The sequence below is a fragment of the Python bivittatus genome, unplaced genomic scaffold (genome assembly GCF_059951505.1).
Source record: "Python bivittatus isolate LINGU-HERP-01145 unplaced genomic scaffold, Pbiv_v1 ctg000070_np1212, whole genome shotgun sequence".
Taxonomy (NCBI): Eukaryota; Metazoa; Chordata; class Lepidosauria; order Squamata; family Pythonidae; genus Python; species Python bivittatus.
The window spans coordinates 39,905,164-39,921,612 of NW_028277034.1; the positions used below are offsets into that span (position 1 = coordinate 39,905,164).

The 16,449-nt window shown below is 37.0% G+C and overlaps 1 protein-coding gene across 1 annotated transcript in view; it reads right to left on the reverse strand.

The window, feature by feature from the left end:
• NFKB1 (nuclear factor kappa B subunit 1) overlaps nucleotides 1-16,449 on the reverse strand; it is a 74,243-nt gene that overhangs the window by 9,923 nt on the left and 47,871 nt on the right. Inside the window, exons 12-18 of the mRNA XM_007429799.4 lie at nucleotides 14,076-14,210; nucleotides 12,183-12,272; nucleotides 11,041-11,202; nucleotides 8,831-8,972; nucleotides 2,082-2,196; nucleotides 1,272-1,473; nucleotides 390-559 (exon numbers count right to left, since the gene is read on the reverse strand). Of these exons, the coding sequence (XP_007429861.1) occupies nucleotides 390-559; nucleotides 1,272-1,473; nucleotides 2,082-2,196; nucleotides 8,831-8,972; nucleotides 11,041-11,202; nucleotides 12,183-12,272; nucleotides 14,076-14,210 (1,016 nt within the window). The remainder of the gene's footprint in view (nucleotides 1-389; nucleotides 560-1,271; nucleotides 1,474-2,081; nucleotides 2,197-8,830; nucleotides 8,973-11,040; nucleotides 11,203-12,182; nucleotides 12,273-14,075; nucleotides 14,211-16,449) is intronic.

Here is a 16,449-nt window from a genome sequence, read left to right on the forward strand (position 1 = left end):
GACTCACAACAAACATTAAAACATAAATATATATATAAATACATAAAACAGTTAAAAACATAACTAAAAAGGAGAAGGAGAGATATTCTCACAAATCATCAGAAATCCTGGAGCCAGATAGTGGAAACACTGTACTTATATCAGACAGGAATTCCAAAATAATCACTTGGTAAAAAGAGGAGGATACCCCTTGTTCTTCTATTAGTTAAGAACAAAAGCAACGATTGCTTGGGTTTGAAGGAGCATGTATCTATGTAGCATTACTGCAAGGCGTGATGAACAACCTGCTAACTACCAAATTTCACAAAGGTGGGAGGATTACACAGAGAAGAACAGCTGCTCCTTTCAAAGAAGGAGAGAGAGAGAGGATTTGCCCCCATAATGCTCACCTCAAGTAGAAGGCAACCTGCCATGGAGATATTTCCTTGTTCAACAGCCAGGTGCAAGGCTGTCCTCCCAGATTTCTGTTCCTGGACATTGACATCAGCACCAGCAGCAAGGATTTGTCTGAGGCATGGCATACTGTTTGCCATCACAGCTAGATGAAGGATTGTCAGGCCTGAATAATAATAATAATAATAATAATAATAATAATAATAATAATAATAATAATACACTATCAGGCAAATTGTACTTGTATCAGAAAAAAACCCTACATACATGGAGAATTGCCCTTTTTCTCAAGACAAATTTTCCTGCAATTCCAATTTTTAAAAAATGGTCACCATGTTTCCATTTTCCAGAACCGTGAAGTTACTTGAGAACAAAACAGGGGCTCTATAAAAAGAGGGCTGACATATTTCAGGATATATTCCTGAACAGCTAAGACAGAATTGTTCCAAAATGAACCTCCTGAAAATGGCAAATTTCAGATGGGCAACACGGTAGGATAGAAACAGTGGAAATGGAAAAGACATCTTTCGGAAGGTTTCCATCAAGGAAATATTAAAAAGTAGCAGGGACAGACAAGGGAAGAGATGGCAAATTGACATGACACCCTTGTTACTGTCTTCTTATTGTACAGTAGATTATGTTCAGTCTTCTCTAAAGCATCGTGTATCTTGATTGTATAGTTAAGGATGACTGTACAGTTGATGGTGATGATGGTGATAATTATTCTGTTTCAGAATCTAGGCATTAAAATACTGGGATTGCTTGGAAATCTAAGTTTTAATGAAATAATGAATAGCTTTTGAGAAAATAATATGGCAGCACTATTATGTTTTAATCAAGTAGAAAGATATTCAGTAGAATTCCGGATATTTGCTTACCGTCCCCATTAGGAAGGTCTCTCATCATAGATGCCTCTTTGTGGTTAAGCAACATACTTAACACCATCTCATCCCCTTGCTGAGCTGCCAAATGGAAGACAGAATTCCCATGGCGATCCAAGAGGTTCACATCGGCCCCAGCCCTGAGTAGGTCTTTCATAACTCCTGCCTGCCTTGTTATAACAGCCAAGTGTAAAGGAGTCTGTTTAAAAAGGTGTGTATGGGGAAGGAAGAGGGAGAAATAAAAAGGCAATCAGAATTTTTTTTTCACACATTTTTTTTTGGGTGTGTCTTTGTGTGCATGCATTTGAGTCATTCTTGATTCCTGCCAACTGCCTGGACATGTCCCTGCAGTTTTATTTGCAACATTTTCAGAAGTAATTTGCCATTTTCCTAGGGGTGAGAGTGACTGGCCTAAAGTCACTAAGCTAGCTTTGTGCCTAAGGCAGACTAGAATTTACAATTCCCCAGTTCCTAACCTGGTGCCTTTAACCACTGCACCAAACTGGCTCACTTCACACAAATACACTTGTTTACAACTCTGTGCAACATAAAGTACAGACTGAAAACATGTAATTCACCTGGTTAATATGATGGATGCTTAGGAAAACCTGTAGCTTATGAAAAGTAGAAAGGTAATATTCAATGGGTCACATGAGTTTGTGTTGCATGGTGTCATCTTGTCAATTTCACTGTATCCTCTGATGTAGACTCACATTTTAATTTTCCACACTCTAATTGGCTGATTTTTTTCAGTAACATAAAAAATGACCTGGTTTTTATACTGCCTTCCTCCCAATGTTTCCATACCTGATAAAGATCATTTCTGACATTGAGAACATCAGCAGCATTCATATCTGTTATTACTTCTAAAAGGTTCTTTACCAGTTCCGTGTGAAGGTGAATAATTGCCAAGTGAAGGACACTGGTATGGATCAAAAGGAAGAAAAGGAAAGAAAAGAGTTTTTCAGTAATAATAAATACCAGAAGAGGTAAATATACTGCAAATAATTTTCTTTACTTAGCATTTTTGCAGATTATACAAGACTGTACATGAAAATTGGAGTTCCTTTTCTAAATCAAGAGTTTTAACAACAAATAATGCTTCATATTGGTAGAATAAAACTATGATCCATAATTTCCAGAAAGGATAGCCATGGTTTTGCTGCAGACAACAGCCAATCTTGAATATCTTTGAAGCCTAACATCATGTGGAACAGAGTTGAAATACTTCATAAAATCAGTTGAGGTGGGCTCTATCCATAATCAGTTTAAGGCATCACAAGCCTCCCTGGTATTTGTATATCATTGCTTCTTAATTTGGTGGTACATAGTTAACACAGTTAGAAATCAGAAATATTCTAGGGGGGACACAGGGGAAATCATTAAAACCTGCCATAAAGGAGAAGTATGACTTGCATACTTAGTATAATTATAACCTGTTAAACTTCAGAGATAGTTTTTTAATATCTGTCATGATGCGATTCAGGTTGTTTGATAAACTAATGGGTGGGACCTAAGATCTGAAAGGCTGAGAACCCCATCAGCTTGAAAGAGAAATTACACTTTCCTTTAGATAGTCCCCTAATATTGAGCAAACTTTACTGTTCTTTTCTGTAATATATATTCAGGAATGTAGCAGAAAAAGAGATGTAGTAGGAAAAAACCCCAACCCACATTTAGTATATAAGTTGGAACACATTACAAAAATCCAATTTCCTTGTTTTACTGTGTTGAGATCACAATTTCTTATTTTTTTAACTGCATTTGGTTCCCATTCATTTATTCATTCAAAGAGATTAAGACAAACAACTTGAACTTCCCACAACAGCTACATATAAGATCTCCTGATGTGCTTCTAACTGATTTCAAAATTCAGTTTAAAACTGTCCATCTCCCTCAACTTACCCATTATTGCCTAATCACTTTTCAAATTTATTTTTATTTAGACAAGTGGAGGTAGTTCCCAGTTTAAGAATGAGTTCCATTCCCAAGGTATGTCCTTAAGTCGAATTTGTATGTAACCCAGAGCAGCATTATTGTATAATACTGTATAAGTAGTATTGTGCAATGATCTCAATTCATTGTGTATTTAACTCAAATCATTGTGTACTTAACTTTTGCTATAATTTTGCTATAATAGGGTCCATTCTTAACTATGGGTTGTCTGTAAACCAGGCTTCTTAACTTGGGGACTACCTGTAATCAAACAACTCATCAAGGACAATGAATAAATCTCCCAAAATATTTTTGAATAAAAAAACTGCAAGATTTTTTAGAGGGAGGGAGAGGGAGAGGGAGAGGGAGAGGGAGAGGGAGAGGGAGAGGGAGAGGGAGGGGGAGGGCAAAGACACCAACATAAATGACTACTTTGATTTGGTGGGAAATGCAGGAAGACAAGGAATAGCACCTTCAAAAATACTACACCAGTCTGGTGCCCTCCTTTCACTCTCATCATGTCTGGCTGTCCTGAGCAAAGGCAACTTTGGAAGATTGTGCCAACAATTGTTTCTTTTCTATTTGCTCTTCTAGCTCGAAAGCCTTGGACTGCAAGCTGGCTTGCAGGATCAAACAATTTTCCCCTGCATTTCTTTTTCAAAGCAACCAGTCAGATGTCTCTGGAAATTCAAATGCAGCCCTTGAAGATGATGGAAAGTTTTAAATGGTCTATGGCCAGACTTAGTTGGTTATAGGGAACATATGACTCCATTCTAAAACCACTAGCCAAGGTCTCAGTCTATTTCCGGTCATAACTGAAAGTGCTGGTTATGAATTTATACATTCTTCTTCATTGAGCCTAGAGCATATGTCAAGTTCTGAAGACAGAACTGGCAGCCTGATCAATGTTTTCCACTTAGAGATCACAGGCCTCCTGGAATTCAATCTCACTACTGTCACAAAGACAAAAGCTTCCAATGACATTGGAAGCCACAATCTGGTTCAAGAACACGGTAAGGTAAAAAAACAAACTCTATAGCCCTCACACCTACCCCACACCAATGTTTTATACTCTATCCTTGTATTCAAAATAAATTCTATTTGTAAAAGAGAAATCCTGTACTCAAGAGCAAACTGTGTAATTCTTGTTATGCATAGTCTGGTTCACTTTGCTGTACAGATCCATAGTTATTTTTCAATATATGCCTTGAAGCAGTGGCATGTTGATAAACAGTATGGATAGTCTTATTTCAGAGAATGGGAATTTCCCAGTAGAGCGTACTTTCCTAGGAGGAAAATACATCCAACTGCTGCACCATCTCATTCTGCTCAGAGAAGCATACACTGCATGTTTGCATGACACATTTATGTTGGTCTTTTGAGAGAGGGAAAAACTGTCTTAACTATCCCCAGGCAATTGCCTCCCCTCACCTCCTGGCAATAACTTATTAAAGCGAGATGATGTCCTAGAGAGACCTCATGATAACAAAGCCTCTCTACAAACTCCCATCCTAACCTTCACCTCTCCTGTGGCCACACTTGGTCTATGTGTGAAAAAGGGGCAGAAGGCAACTGGAGGGACTCCAGTTTTTCCACAATGGCACTCACCCTAATTGTGTCACTGCTATTACTATATTACATTATTATATTTTACATTATATTAATCATCATATTTTGAGGGAATTAAACAAGAGCAAAAAGTGGGAAAGGAAGAGATAGCCTCCAATCATCCATTGCTGGGGTTCGGAGGATTAAAAAATGGTCATCATATGAGACTCCCAGCTATCTCATGTTATGTGCTGCCAGCACACAAAGGGGAATCAACTGATGTGGAGAGGTTGGCAGCATCATTGTGCCATGTGAGCATTGCCTAAGAGAATGTAGCAGGATGTAGCATGAACAGAATTCCAGGATGGCAGTCAAAATAGGATTTCAGAAGATCTAGGGAAGATCAAGCATGTATTAAAAATGGCTAATAAATGAAGACCACGAAGTTTACACAAAGCAAGGAATTGGGTTAACAGAGTATGTAAACCAGGAGCTTCTTGAGAATACTGCCAAATATTTTCTCAGGCACAGAATCCTCCCTAGCTCTTTTATATTTGAACTTCAAGAAACCACTAGGCCCGGATAGTATCCACCCAAGGGACTATTAAGGAGCTTAAAGCTGAGATTGTGGACCTTCTAACTAAAATATGCCACCTTTTTCTATACTTGGCCTCTGTGGTTGAGGATTGGAAGGTGGCCAATGTAACTCCAATTTTTAAGAAGGGTTCGTGGGGAGATCCAGGAAATTATAGGCCTGTCAGCTTAACATCTGTTCTGGGGAAGATAGTGGAAACTGCTGTTAAAGATAAAATTACCAAACATTTGGACACATAGGCCTTGTTCAATGATATCCAACATGGCTTCACTAAGGGAAGGTCCTGTCTAAATAATCTGTTAGAGTTTTTTGAGCATTTTAATAAACATGTGGATAAGGATCAGCTAGTTGACACCATCTATTTAGGTTTTAAAAAAAACTTTGAAAAAGTCCCTCATCAAAGACTTCTTAGAAAGCTTAACAGCCATGGAATAAAAGGGCAGGTCTTCCTGTGGATAAACAACTGGGTAAAGAATAGAAAACAAAGAGTAGGAGTTAATGAACATTTCTCAGAATGGAGGGTAGTAACTAATGGGTCCCCCAGGGTTCTGTCCTAGGACTGGTACTTTTTAATGTATTTATAAACCATCTGAAATCAGGCATGACTAGCAGAATAACCAAGTTTGCAGATGACACCAAATTGTTCAGAGTGGTAGAAATAATATTGGACTGTGAAGAGCTCCAAAGGGATCTCTGCACATTGGGGGAGTGAGCATCCATATGGCAGATGTCATTCAATGTGAGCAAGTAAAAGTGATGCCCATTGGTGCCAAAAGTCCTAACTACTGACATAAACTAAAGGGATCAGAGCTAGCATTGACTGATGAGGAAAGAGATCTTGGAATAATGGTAAACAGTTCAATGAAGTTGTTGACACAATGTGCATCCACTGTAAAAAAGGCCAACAATATGTTAGAGATAATAAGAAATGGTATTGAAAATAGAGATGCCAGTATCATAATGGTCTTACATAAATCATTGGTGCAACTGCATTGGGAATATTGTGTGCAGTTCTGGTCTCCACACCTCAAAAAGGATATAGTGGAGCTAGAGAAGATTCAGAGGAGGGCAACTAAGATGTTCAGGGGCTGAAGCAGCTTCCCCATGAAGAAAGGTTGCAACATTTGGGGCTTTTTAGTATAGAAAGGAGGTGAATGAGAGGAGCCATAATTGAGGTGTACACAATTATGCATAGTGTCGATGAAGTGGACAAGGACAAACTATTTCCCCCTTCCTAAATACTAGAACCAATGGTCAATGAAATGGAACCCTGCAAGAATCAGGAAACATTTTTTGCACAACATGTAATTAAACTTTGGAATTTGCTACCACAAGATGCGGTACTAGCTTCAAAAAAGGGTTGGACCAATTCTTGGAAGTCATGGGGATCAATGGTTATTAGCCCTGATGGTGGTGAGACTGCCTCTGAAGGCCACTGTTGGCAGACCAGTGGGCTTCCTTGTTTCCAGTTGGCTGGCCATTGTGAAAAGAGATTGCTGGACTAGATAGACTAGGAGCCCAATCCAGCAGGGCACTGCTTAAGTTCTTATCCTCAACAGTTGTCAGGGATAGAATCTGAGATTTTTACATGCAAAATATAAGTTATGAATAATATTTGAGCCAGGACTGCTATCCTCTTTCTTTTCATATTTAATACATACATAACAGAATCCAAGAAGGATTCCTGATTCAGTCTATGATAGACAAATGAATCTGAGCTTACTTGTGTTTTCTTTTCTGCAGAAAAGAGAGAAGGTAAACATACAGGTTTCAGGCAGGGCTGGATTAAGGCCAACCAATGACCTAAATACAACCCAACAATGGTGCCCCTTGGCTCTTCCGCTGCTTAACTGACAAGACATTAAGACTCAATAAGTGCTGAAAACTAAAGTCTGACAGTGAAAAAGTTAAGGGCATGATAGCTGGGGGAAAATCTCTGCAGTGTCCCCCTTCCCTTGATGCTCTAAGCATGTGCTTATTTTGCTTAATGGTTAATCCAGGGCTGTTTTCAGCTGATGCTCAATAATGGGCAACAGTTTAAATAAATGTTCTCTTCTCATTCTCTTGCATTAGAGATGTAGGAATCATGTTGATTTGAGCTAATTCTTTGCAGCAACATTATCACCGCTGGCCAGAACCAAAGATCTTCTTTCAATCCTTCATTTTTTTTAAACAGAAAAAGACAACGGGTTTCTGGTTTAGCCTTTTGTGGATTTATCAGCCTTCCCAGGCTTCATTGTAAGTGCTTCTCATTTAGAGAAGAAGAAGCAAAATTGTTTGACTCATCTCTATATGTAACATTTCAAAAACAGGGCGAGATCTTCCCAGATCTAAGTGTTGGAGAAGTATTGTCAAAGAGCTGATAATATATGATCCTGCCAATTTCTGTAGCTTCAAAGTTGAGAAGCTTCCTGTTCTTCATTATTTGTTGGAGGGAAATGGCAAGATTAAATCTCAAGGCTGATGTCTGGAATGGGAGGAATGGTAGTATTCTCCAATCAGATAACCCTCCAGATATGTAAGACTACAACTCCCATCATTCCTGGACAGGGTGTTTCCATTATCCTCTTTTTTTCCAAATGGAAATTCTTCAGTGCATTTTGGGAGAGTAATTGATTTGAATCAACTGCAAGGGATGTAACTGCAAAAACCCCAAGCTTTAAAGCATTCTGGCAAAATATAGGGATGAATGAATTCTCTCTGATCTAAAAGGCAAAAGGGATCAAAGTTAAAGAGGAAAAAAACCCTCTCATCCTGTTTTTGAAATGTTACATACAGAGATGAGTCAAACAATTTTGCTTCTTTCTCTCTAAATGAGAAGCACCTACAATGAATCATTGGAATGTAGCCTCATTTTGGACCATTATTTCCCTTTCTGTGTCATCTCAGGAGTAGAATATGACATTTATTACTTGAGAAAAAGTAAAATAGTGAGAATGATATTTCAAAAGTTAAACAGGTTTACCTGGAAACAAGTATCAATGAATTTAAGGAAATTTATTGCAGGCAAGTATACATAGCACTGTATCTTAAAGGCAATGAGCCAAGAACGTCTGCAGAAGATAAATTCTGTAAGGGTCAGTATATGCATTATGATGTTGTGATGCACATTTCATCACTCAACCCTCTTTTTTCATCTTCTGCAGAGGACCACATACTCTGTGTCTTTACGATGTAGTTCTGTGTATCCCGGCCTGAAAGTAAATGTCATTGATTTCACTGAGACTTGCATGATAGGTTGCAACACGACTATGAAAGAGTAGAACTGGCATTGTGATATTGCAACACATGTCTTTTTCATTTGGACATCATTGTGGCTAGCTGTGGACATCTTTGAGAAAGCAATTTTTCTATTAAAAATTTTAAATGGAAAAACACTGACAGAATTTGGGAAATTAGGGTTAGGTTTTTCCCATCATGTACAAAAGTCCCATCCCATCATGTTATACAAATTTGATTTAAAGATGCACATACTTACTTGTCACCATTTTCATCCTGAACAGTTGTAAGGTGGCGCTGTACTGCCAGAAGCATCTTCACATCTCCTGTGACTGCATAGTCAAAAAGGGCATTAGCATGTCGCTTAGCAAGTTCCAGGGCTTTTTCCAAAAAGAAGGCATCTGTAGGGTGTGGAATTATCATTTTCACTTTTAATAGAAACATACACCCACAATTTCGCAGAGTATCAGTCAGATGCAAGAGAACTACATTATACACAAGAACCTGTATACTTCAAAACCATCCGGCAAGAGAACATAGAAGTTGCAATCCCAAGCAAAGCATTTAATCTGCATAGTAGGCAACTTTAGGATAGCTAAGTCAAAAATGGTTGTGTGGCAAGATGTGAGTCTAGTAAAGAAATAAATAAAACATGACTGTCATAGCCAGTCACAAAGCATCCATGTCACAAACGGAAAACTGGTAAATTCTAACAGACATTTATTTATCATATTTTCAAATCTATCTATAATTATCCAATTAATATAATATATATATAATTATCCAAGAATCTGGAAACAAGTAGAAATGGGTTTGGCCCCCAAAACACTAAGTCATTTTTTGGAAGGCTCCAGTGGGCCTTAAAGAGATAAAGGGGAATTGAGAAATGCTTATTTCCTTCCTTTTCTCAATGTGTATCTGATGTGTAAACTTTAAACAGAAAGAAGGAGGAGGAGGAGGAGGAGGAGGAGGAGGAGGAGGAGGAGGGGAGAGGGGAGGGGAGGGGAGGAGAGGAGAGGAGAGGAGAGGAGAGGAGAGGAGAGGAGAGGAGAGGAGAGGAGAGGAGAGGAGAGGAGAGGTAGGAAATTTTATATTCCATGCCAGATAAAAGTTACAAGATAAGTATAGAAATAATTCTAGGTTCAAGCGATATCATGACTAGGTGCAATTGTACAATGGCTCTACTATTTCTATAGATGGGAAACTTCTATGTCAAGGCATTGCTCTCTTTGAAACTAACAAACCATGAAAATGGTAGGACAATTCCAGCTGTCTATTGCTGTTTTCCTCTGGCTAATTTCACCTCTGCTTGCTTAACCAGAGCTGCTACTCCTGTGGGAAGAGTTATAGCATAGAGAGCTGCAAACAGACAAAACAGCCCAGTCTCTGGTGTATTTGATACTGGAATCGAAAGGGTTGAGAGACAGAAAGGCTGTTTACCTGGCAGGGCTCAGAGAAAACACAGGGGCTTTTGATTCTCATCTCAAATAAGAGCTGGCATTCCTCTTTGTTTTATGCATAAAACCCTGGAAACACGTTAAAGCTGTTTTTACTGCTTGGTCACAAGAATACCCACAAAGTTTCAGATTTAATCAGCTGTTGTGCTTGTTAATTAATGTGAAGTGACATGCTTTGTATGAAACTGGACATAACATTCTTCCATGCATGATCTTTGTTTGCCAGGACATGTATCACATAGTTCATTTACTTCAGTAGAAAGTAGGATTGGCAAGTTCCCTCTTCCAGCAAGAATTCCTATCAGCTAAGATAATCTTCAAAGGCTCTGCTTCAAGTATTCCCATCATTGGAGTGTAGGTGGATAGCAAGAAATGGATTTCTTTGGGTGGCACACAAATTATGGATTTTTTTCCTAAAACACTGAATATCCATTCTGTTCTCTCGTGCCTTTACAATTTTAAATGTTATTTATAGGATTTAAACTCCTATCCTCATTTTTTATGTTTAGCCATGATCTGTTTATCATTTCAGTGTTGATTCATTTTGTTGTCTAGCTGATACTGCAGGCTATATCTTTAAACTAGTATAAAGTTTTAAATTTAGGCTCTAAAGGGATAGATTAAATTATATAAATAAATTCATACATGCACACACAAATATAACTACACATACATTCATACACCTATGTATACATTATGATTCTTATGTCCAAAGGGTGTATTATTTCTTGAATCAAAACTGTATTTTAAAACCAGTTTTATAAAACTTAAAGCAGCAAATCAGTCATTCCTAGATGACAGGTTGCATGATGAAACAGTACATTTTAAGGTACAGATGTCTCTAGTAGATCGGAATAAATAACTAGAAGATGCCTGAATTTAGAAAACTGATCAAGCCTGGCCATCTGGAAATGCACAATTCGTGTAAGAACTGCATGTAAGAGCCAAGGCTTCATCTGTATCTCACCTTCCTAGATAAATGCAAGGACGCTAAATAAACTTTGCTGATTACCTTGTAAATGAATGTTGGCATCAGCATATTCTTCCATCTCAGAAACTGAGCCAGTGCTGGATTTGCTTTTATCTTCAATCTCTATTTTTTCCTTGAATTTCTTGTTGTGTATTTTGTTGCAGCACATTTGATTTTCCCTTTTAGGCATGCCATTTGAGAATCCTTAAAAAGATAGAAATGTGGAGGAATAAGTTTTTAACCTAAATCCAACAAAACCAGAGGGTATATAGCATCAGAGTATAAATTCCAAAAGTTTTGGCTTGCATTCAAAAGTGAATGGCAAGAGAAGCAGACATCATTTTTCCACCAAGCAAAAGACATTGATTCATGAAGCTTTTGGCACAACTAAGTAATTCCAACAATCAATGGGCCAGGCCAGAAGTGATCTGCAGCACCTTTAGATCTGATTTTAGCTTATCCCCTTGGCTAAAGAAAGAAAGGATGACCTCCTTTTCCCTGCAGGCTGTATTACCATTCCCTACTACCACATGAAAAAAAAAATTAGATTTTGGATTTTTATAAAAATATAATTATAAAAATAGATTTTAATTTTACACACAAAGGAGATGTTTGAAGAAAGGAACCAAAGAAAAAAAAGAAAAAATGGAACAGACGGTAGTGATAGAGAGAAAAGTGATAGCCTATTTAGCCCCAGATTTGATTTAGCACCTTTTCTGTTTTGGTCATGGCTTTGTCTGCTCCTGGTATTCAATCTATAGAAGTTTGCATTTAAAGGAATGCAACTGAATCCAGTCCATGCCCTTTAGCAGTGTTTCTCAACCTTGGCAACTTTAAGATGTGTGGATTTCGACTCCCAGAACTCATCTTAAAGTTGCCAAGGTTGAGAAACACTGTCCTACAGTAATGAAGCCATGAACCTGGCAAGCACATTCTTCCCTTTTTCACATCCCCTTCCTATGTTGTTTGCCATGTGAATATTTCAGATTACATGGCCTTGCAACAGGAGGCTGTCAAACCTGCTCTTTTACAAAGACTATACAGATAGGTGAAATTAAGTACTATAAAAATTACACAAATCTGAGTAATCAAATTTAGATTACTTGGCTACTAATAGTAATAACACATACAATAATAATCCAGTACATAACACAAATGAGAAAAAAAAATCCTTTGATTTTTACCATGTTTCATTCCTGCACCAGTCTTGTTTGTGCTGGAATGGAAATGCATTGTTCCATAACCAGAAAACCCATATGGTGGGTACCCATATCCTAAAACAAAACAAAACAAAACAAACAAAAGAAAAGAAAAGAAAAAGAAAAGAAAAGAAAAGAAAAGAAAAGAAAAAAAAAGAAATAGATTAGAAAGCAAATCATTAATTGTAGCTTTTTCAGATGAACAGTATCCACAAATGAACTACTGATTAAAAGTACAGTGTTAAATAATTCCAAATGACAGAATTATCTGGAGGATGTCTTAGCCTGGTGAATCTCTATGGAGGTCTGTACATTTTCTTGTGTTCCAAGGAAAACATCTGGATTATAAGTAATAAAAACAAATATAAAGGACATTTTTTTCATCTTTTAAAGGCAAAATACAGTATAGCATCTCTAGATGCTTATAACATGCTCATGTCAGGGCTGTGTAATTGTATCATAAATTACAGAAATATAACTTATTTAGACTAACTCATTAGCTACAGCAGACAATATAGAAATCTCAGTAGTACAAATGGATCCAGCCTTGTATTTACATCTATGTAAAGCCACATAATAAAGATAAATCACAGGATTTGGTATAACCAGCAGAAGACTATACTGACACCTGTGCTTAATATGGTGCTTTCCACGGATGTTTCATTATAAGTATAGAAACATTTAAATACAGGCTTTTAAAACTTTATTATATAATATATCTCTAGCTATAAATAGGTCTGGCATTAATTGTGTATAGATCTATAAAGTTCTTTTTTGCAACTGTAACAAATATTTTAGTGAACTGTTTTTCTTGGAGGCCTTTTGGTACTCTCTACTAACAATCCAAATTTTATTCAGGGATATCTGTTATTGTTGTGCCGTCCTATTACTGTTCACTCAGAAATGCACTATCTAGTATGGTCTTTATAACTGCAGTATAAGCCTAAGGCTACACATGCATTTACTCTTAATTAACAGTAATTAATTAATCAAGAGTAATTAATTAATAGTAATTAATTATTGACTTTTAATGAAAGTAAATCCAGTTGAATTCAGTATGGATGCAGCAATGTTTGCTATACAACAAATCAATAATCGCTATATCTACAGTAAGAAAATGTAAAATATAATATGCTCAGGTCAAAAATGACCTAATAACATAGTGGACATTTGCCAATAATTCTCTTAGCTAAAAACAGTATGATTTTTGTAAAACTTGAAAACAACAGGAAAAGCTAAATGTGTATAGAGCAACCAGATTCCATCTTGTTTTGTTTTATATTTTTACTGTTACCGTGTGCCGCCTAGAGTCAGTGTGGAGTCAGGAGATGCCTAAATTTAAATAAGTAAATAAGTCTGCACTGCTTTGCCAAACAACGCTCCAGATAATGCATACATTTTATGTAAATTGTGTAAAAGTGAACTATATTGCATACTTTTGAATTAAAGGACATTTGGTATTAACAGGCACCTCTTCCCCAACTTTGCATAAAATCTAGGTTTTACTGTATTAAGATAAATACATGTGAAAATATTTGATTTTTAGGGATGAAAAGTATTATTGTATCATTTTTCCTTCATAAAGACATTAAATGGAATAAAGCAATCTACTACTTAATCTACAATTCAGTTAATGTACAGAGCCATCAAACTCCACTGAGAATGGAATACATAAATGTAAACTGTATTGATGGCAGTAGTTTAGGATCAGCATTGTATGGGACCATGGACATAAAACATCACTTTTTAGGCTTCCTAAATCTCCTGCAATACAAAACCCATCCATCATAGTGACCACATTCTCTAATCCAGAATGAATGAAAACCCACTTCCCAAATGCATCTTCCATTGTTCATTTCAATTATCATTTTTCTTTACCTGATCCAGCACTACCACCACCTCCTCCTACTCCTCCATACATTCCACCTCCTCCAGCACCTGCGCCACTTCCACCATAACTATCAGAGAAGTTTGGCATAAGCTTCTGTCGTTTCCTTTGCACTTCTTCTTTATCTACATTTTCAACAAAAGAAGTATGAGAAATATGCGACTAAGACAGAAGGTACATCCATTCTTTTCAGAAGGCTGTCAAATAGGGAACAACAACTGCTGCTGCTTACTTACTTAAATTACAGAAACATGAGTAGAATTCTCATATTTTGTAAGAGTATGATTGTATAAATAATGAATTAAAAAAGATAGTCGTGAATCTAATTTTCTAACAAGTCCTTGTTGGATGGAGCTTCTGATTTCAAAGAGTCAGCCCTCCCTCTTTCATTACTGGGTATGTTGTTTGGGGCAATACAGGGAAAACTGAGGCACAACCTATAATAGAAGTTGCCATAGTAGATTGATATGAGGCAGACACTGTTGTTTAAGAGTGTGACTGTCTGTTAAACTATCTGACTAGGACGTGGCAGTAAATCACAGACCTCCTGACCAGACCAGCATTACTAGGCTCCTAGGCTAGGACTCTTTGCATAGGGCTTAGTGGCCTTAGATCTGAGCAGTTGGGTTTCAGCTGACTTCTCACACTACCAAAGACTTCAAGATTAATAAAACTCTTTTTTTCCTCCTGTACTTAAAAGTTTTCTTACTTTCCAGATATATTCCTTCCCATTTTCTCTTTTCTATATCCTTTAATGATGTGTTGCTGGGTATATACATGAAGAATTGCCAAATGTATTTCAGGAGCTATGTTGATCCCAGCCCAGAGCATGGAATGTTTACTATTATTTAATTATTATAAAATTTAATTATTAACACTCAATTAAAAACCTTATATTCTCTGGAGGGAAAAGAGACTTTTCTGTATCATGAAAGGATGAGAACAGTCAAAATAGGTTATGGAAGCTACATATCCTAGGGACACAGCACAAATGAGAAAGATGGAATGAGAGTTACTGAACATATAAATATTTTATGTATGCCCAAGCCACTCCCTAAGAGCCCTTTTACTTATCTTAAGATTTTCCAATTAATCACATGCAAATAAGAAGCCTAACTGTATCTGGGTTTACACCATGATATGAGCAATGCACAAAATAGGTCAAGAAATATCTTATACTAGCAGCTAAGGCAATTCTCAAACTAATTTATAGGCTAATCCTACTTCCCCACTGATGATACTAACGAACTCTTAGTGTCTTCAGCTAAAAGCATATAAACTCATAGAATCATAATCATGGAGCTGAAAGGAGTACCTTAATTCATCATGTCCAACATTCTGCTCAAGGCAGCAATCTAAATTAAAGCATCTACAACGGAGGACTGCCCAGCCACTGCTTAAACATAGCTAGTAATTGGAAGCCCACTACCTTCCTTAGTATTCACTGCATATTGCTCTTATTGTCAGGAAGATTCAATCAGAAACTGCCTACTTTTAATTCAGTAACATTTTTATGAGTCATGTATTCTGGTATGATAGAGAAGAGACGTTTTTTGTGTGGCACCTCATCAGAACCTAAAGCGTGCTATGCTATCATATCCCCCAAGAGAGTTGACTGAAAGTAATCTTTTCTGAAGGTTAAATATACATAGCTCCATCATCCTCATACTTGTTATCCTTATTACATTTCTTAAACTCATTATATTTTGCTTAGGCAGAACATGAAGTATGACCCAGTGAAAAATAACATTCTTTTTGCACTTACTGATGTTATTTATTCTAAGCTAACATGGTGAAGCAATGTTGAGCTGGCTGATTTAGCATCATAAAAAGGAGGGATAGGCTATAAGATTTCAGGCTCTCAAAAGAGCAAAACAACTAAATCTAATAATGTAGAAGCCTACGAAAAGAAAAATCTAGGAAAGTAATAGGCCAGTCAAGCTTGACTTGTGCCTACTTCTTGGATCTGCCCATGTAATTTTCTAGACATTAATATGGAAACAGTTTGCTATTGCCTTCTTCCAGGAGATAGATAGATGATAGATAGATCGATAGATGATAGATAGATATTTTCATGGAAAAATGCCCATGAGATTTTCAACAAAGGAGCTTTTTATAAAAAATAATTCTCCATGTTATGATGCAAATGGCTGGGCAGGAGTTTAAGTCGCCCACTGCATATGGTGTCTTCAGCAGGGCCCCATGCAATAAAAAATCAGAATGGAATACCATACTCCAGCTATAATATATCAGTAGTCAGTCCAAAGAAGGAGAAAAATGGAGAAAGGCAGAAAGACAAAGGAACAGATTACAGCAGAGTAGGACAAGAGCATATTTCGTCTGCAACACATTTCAAGGTCAATA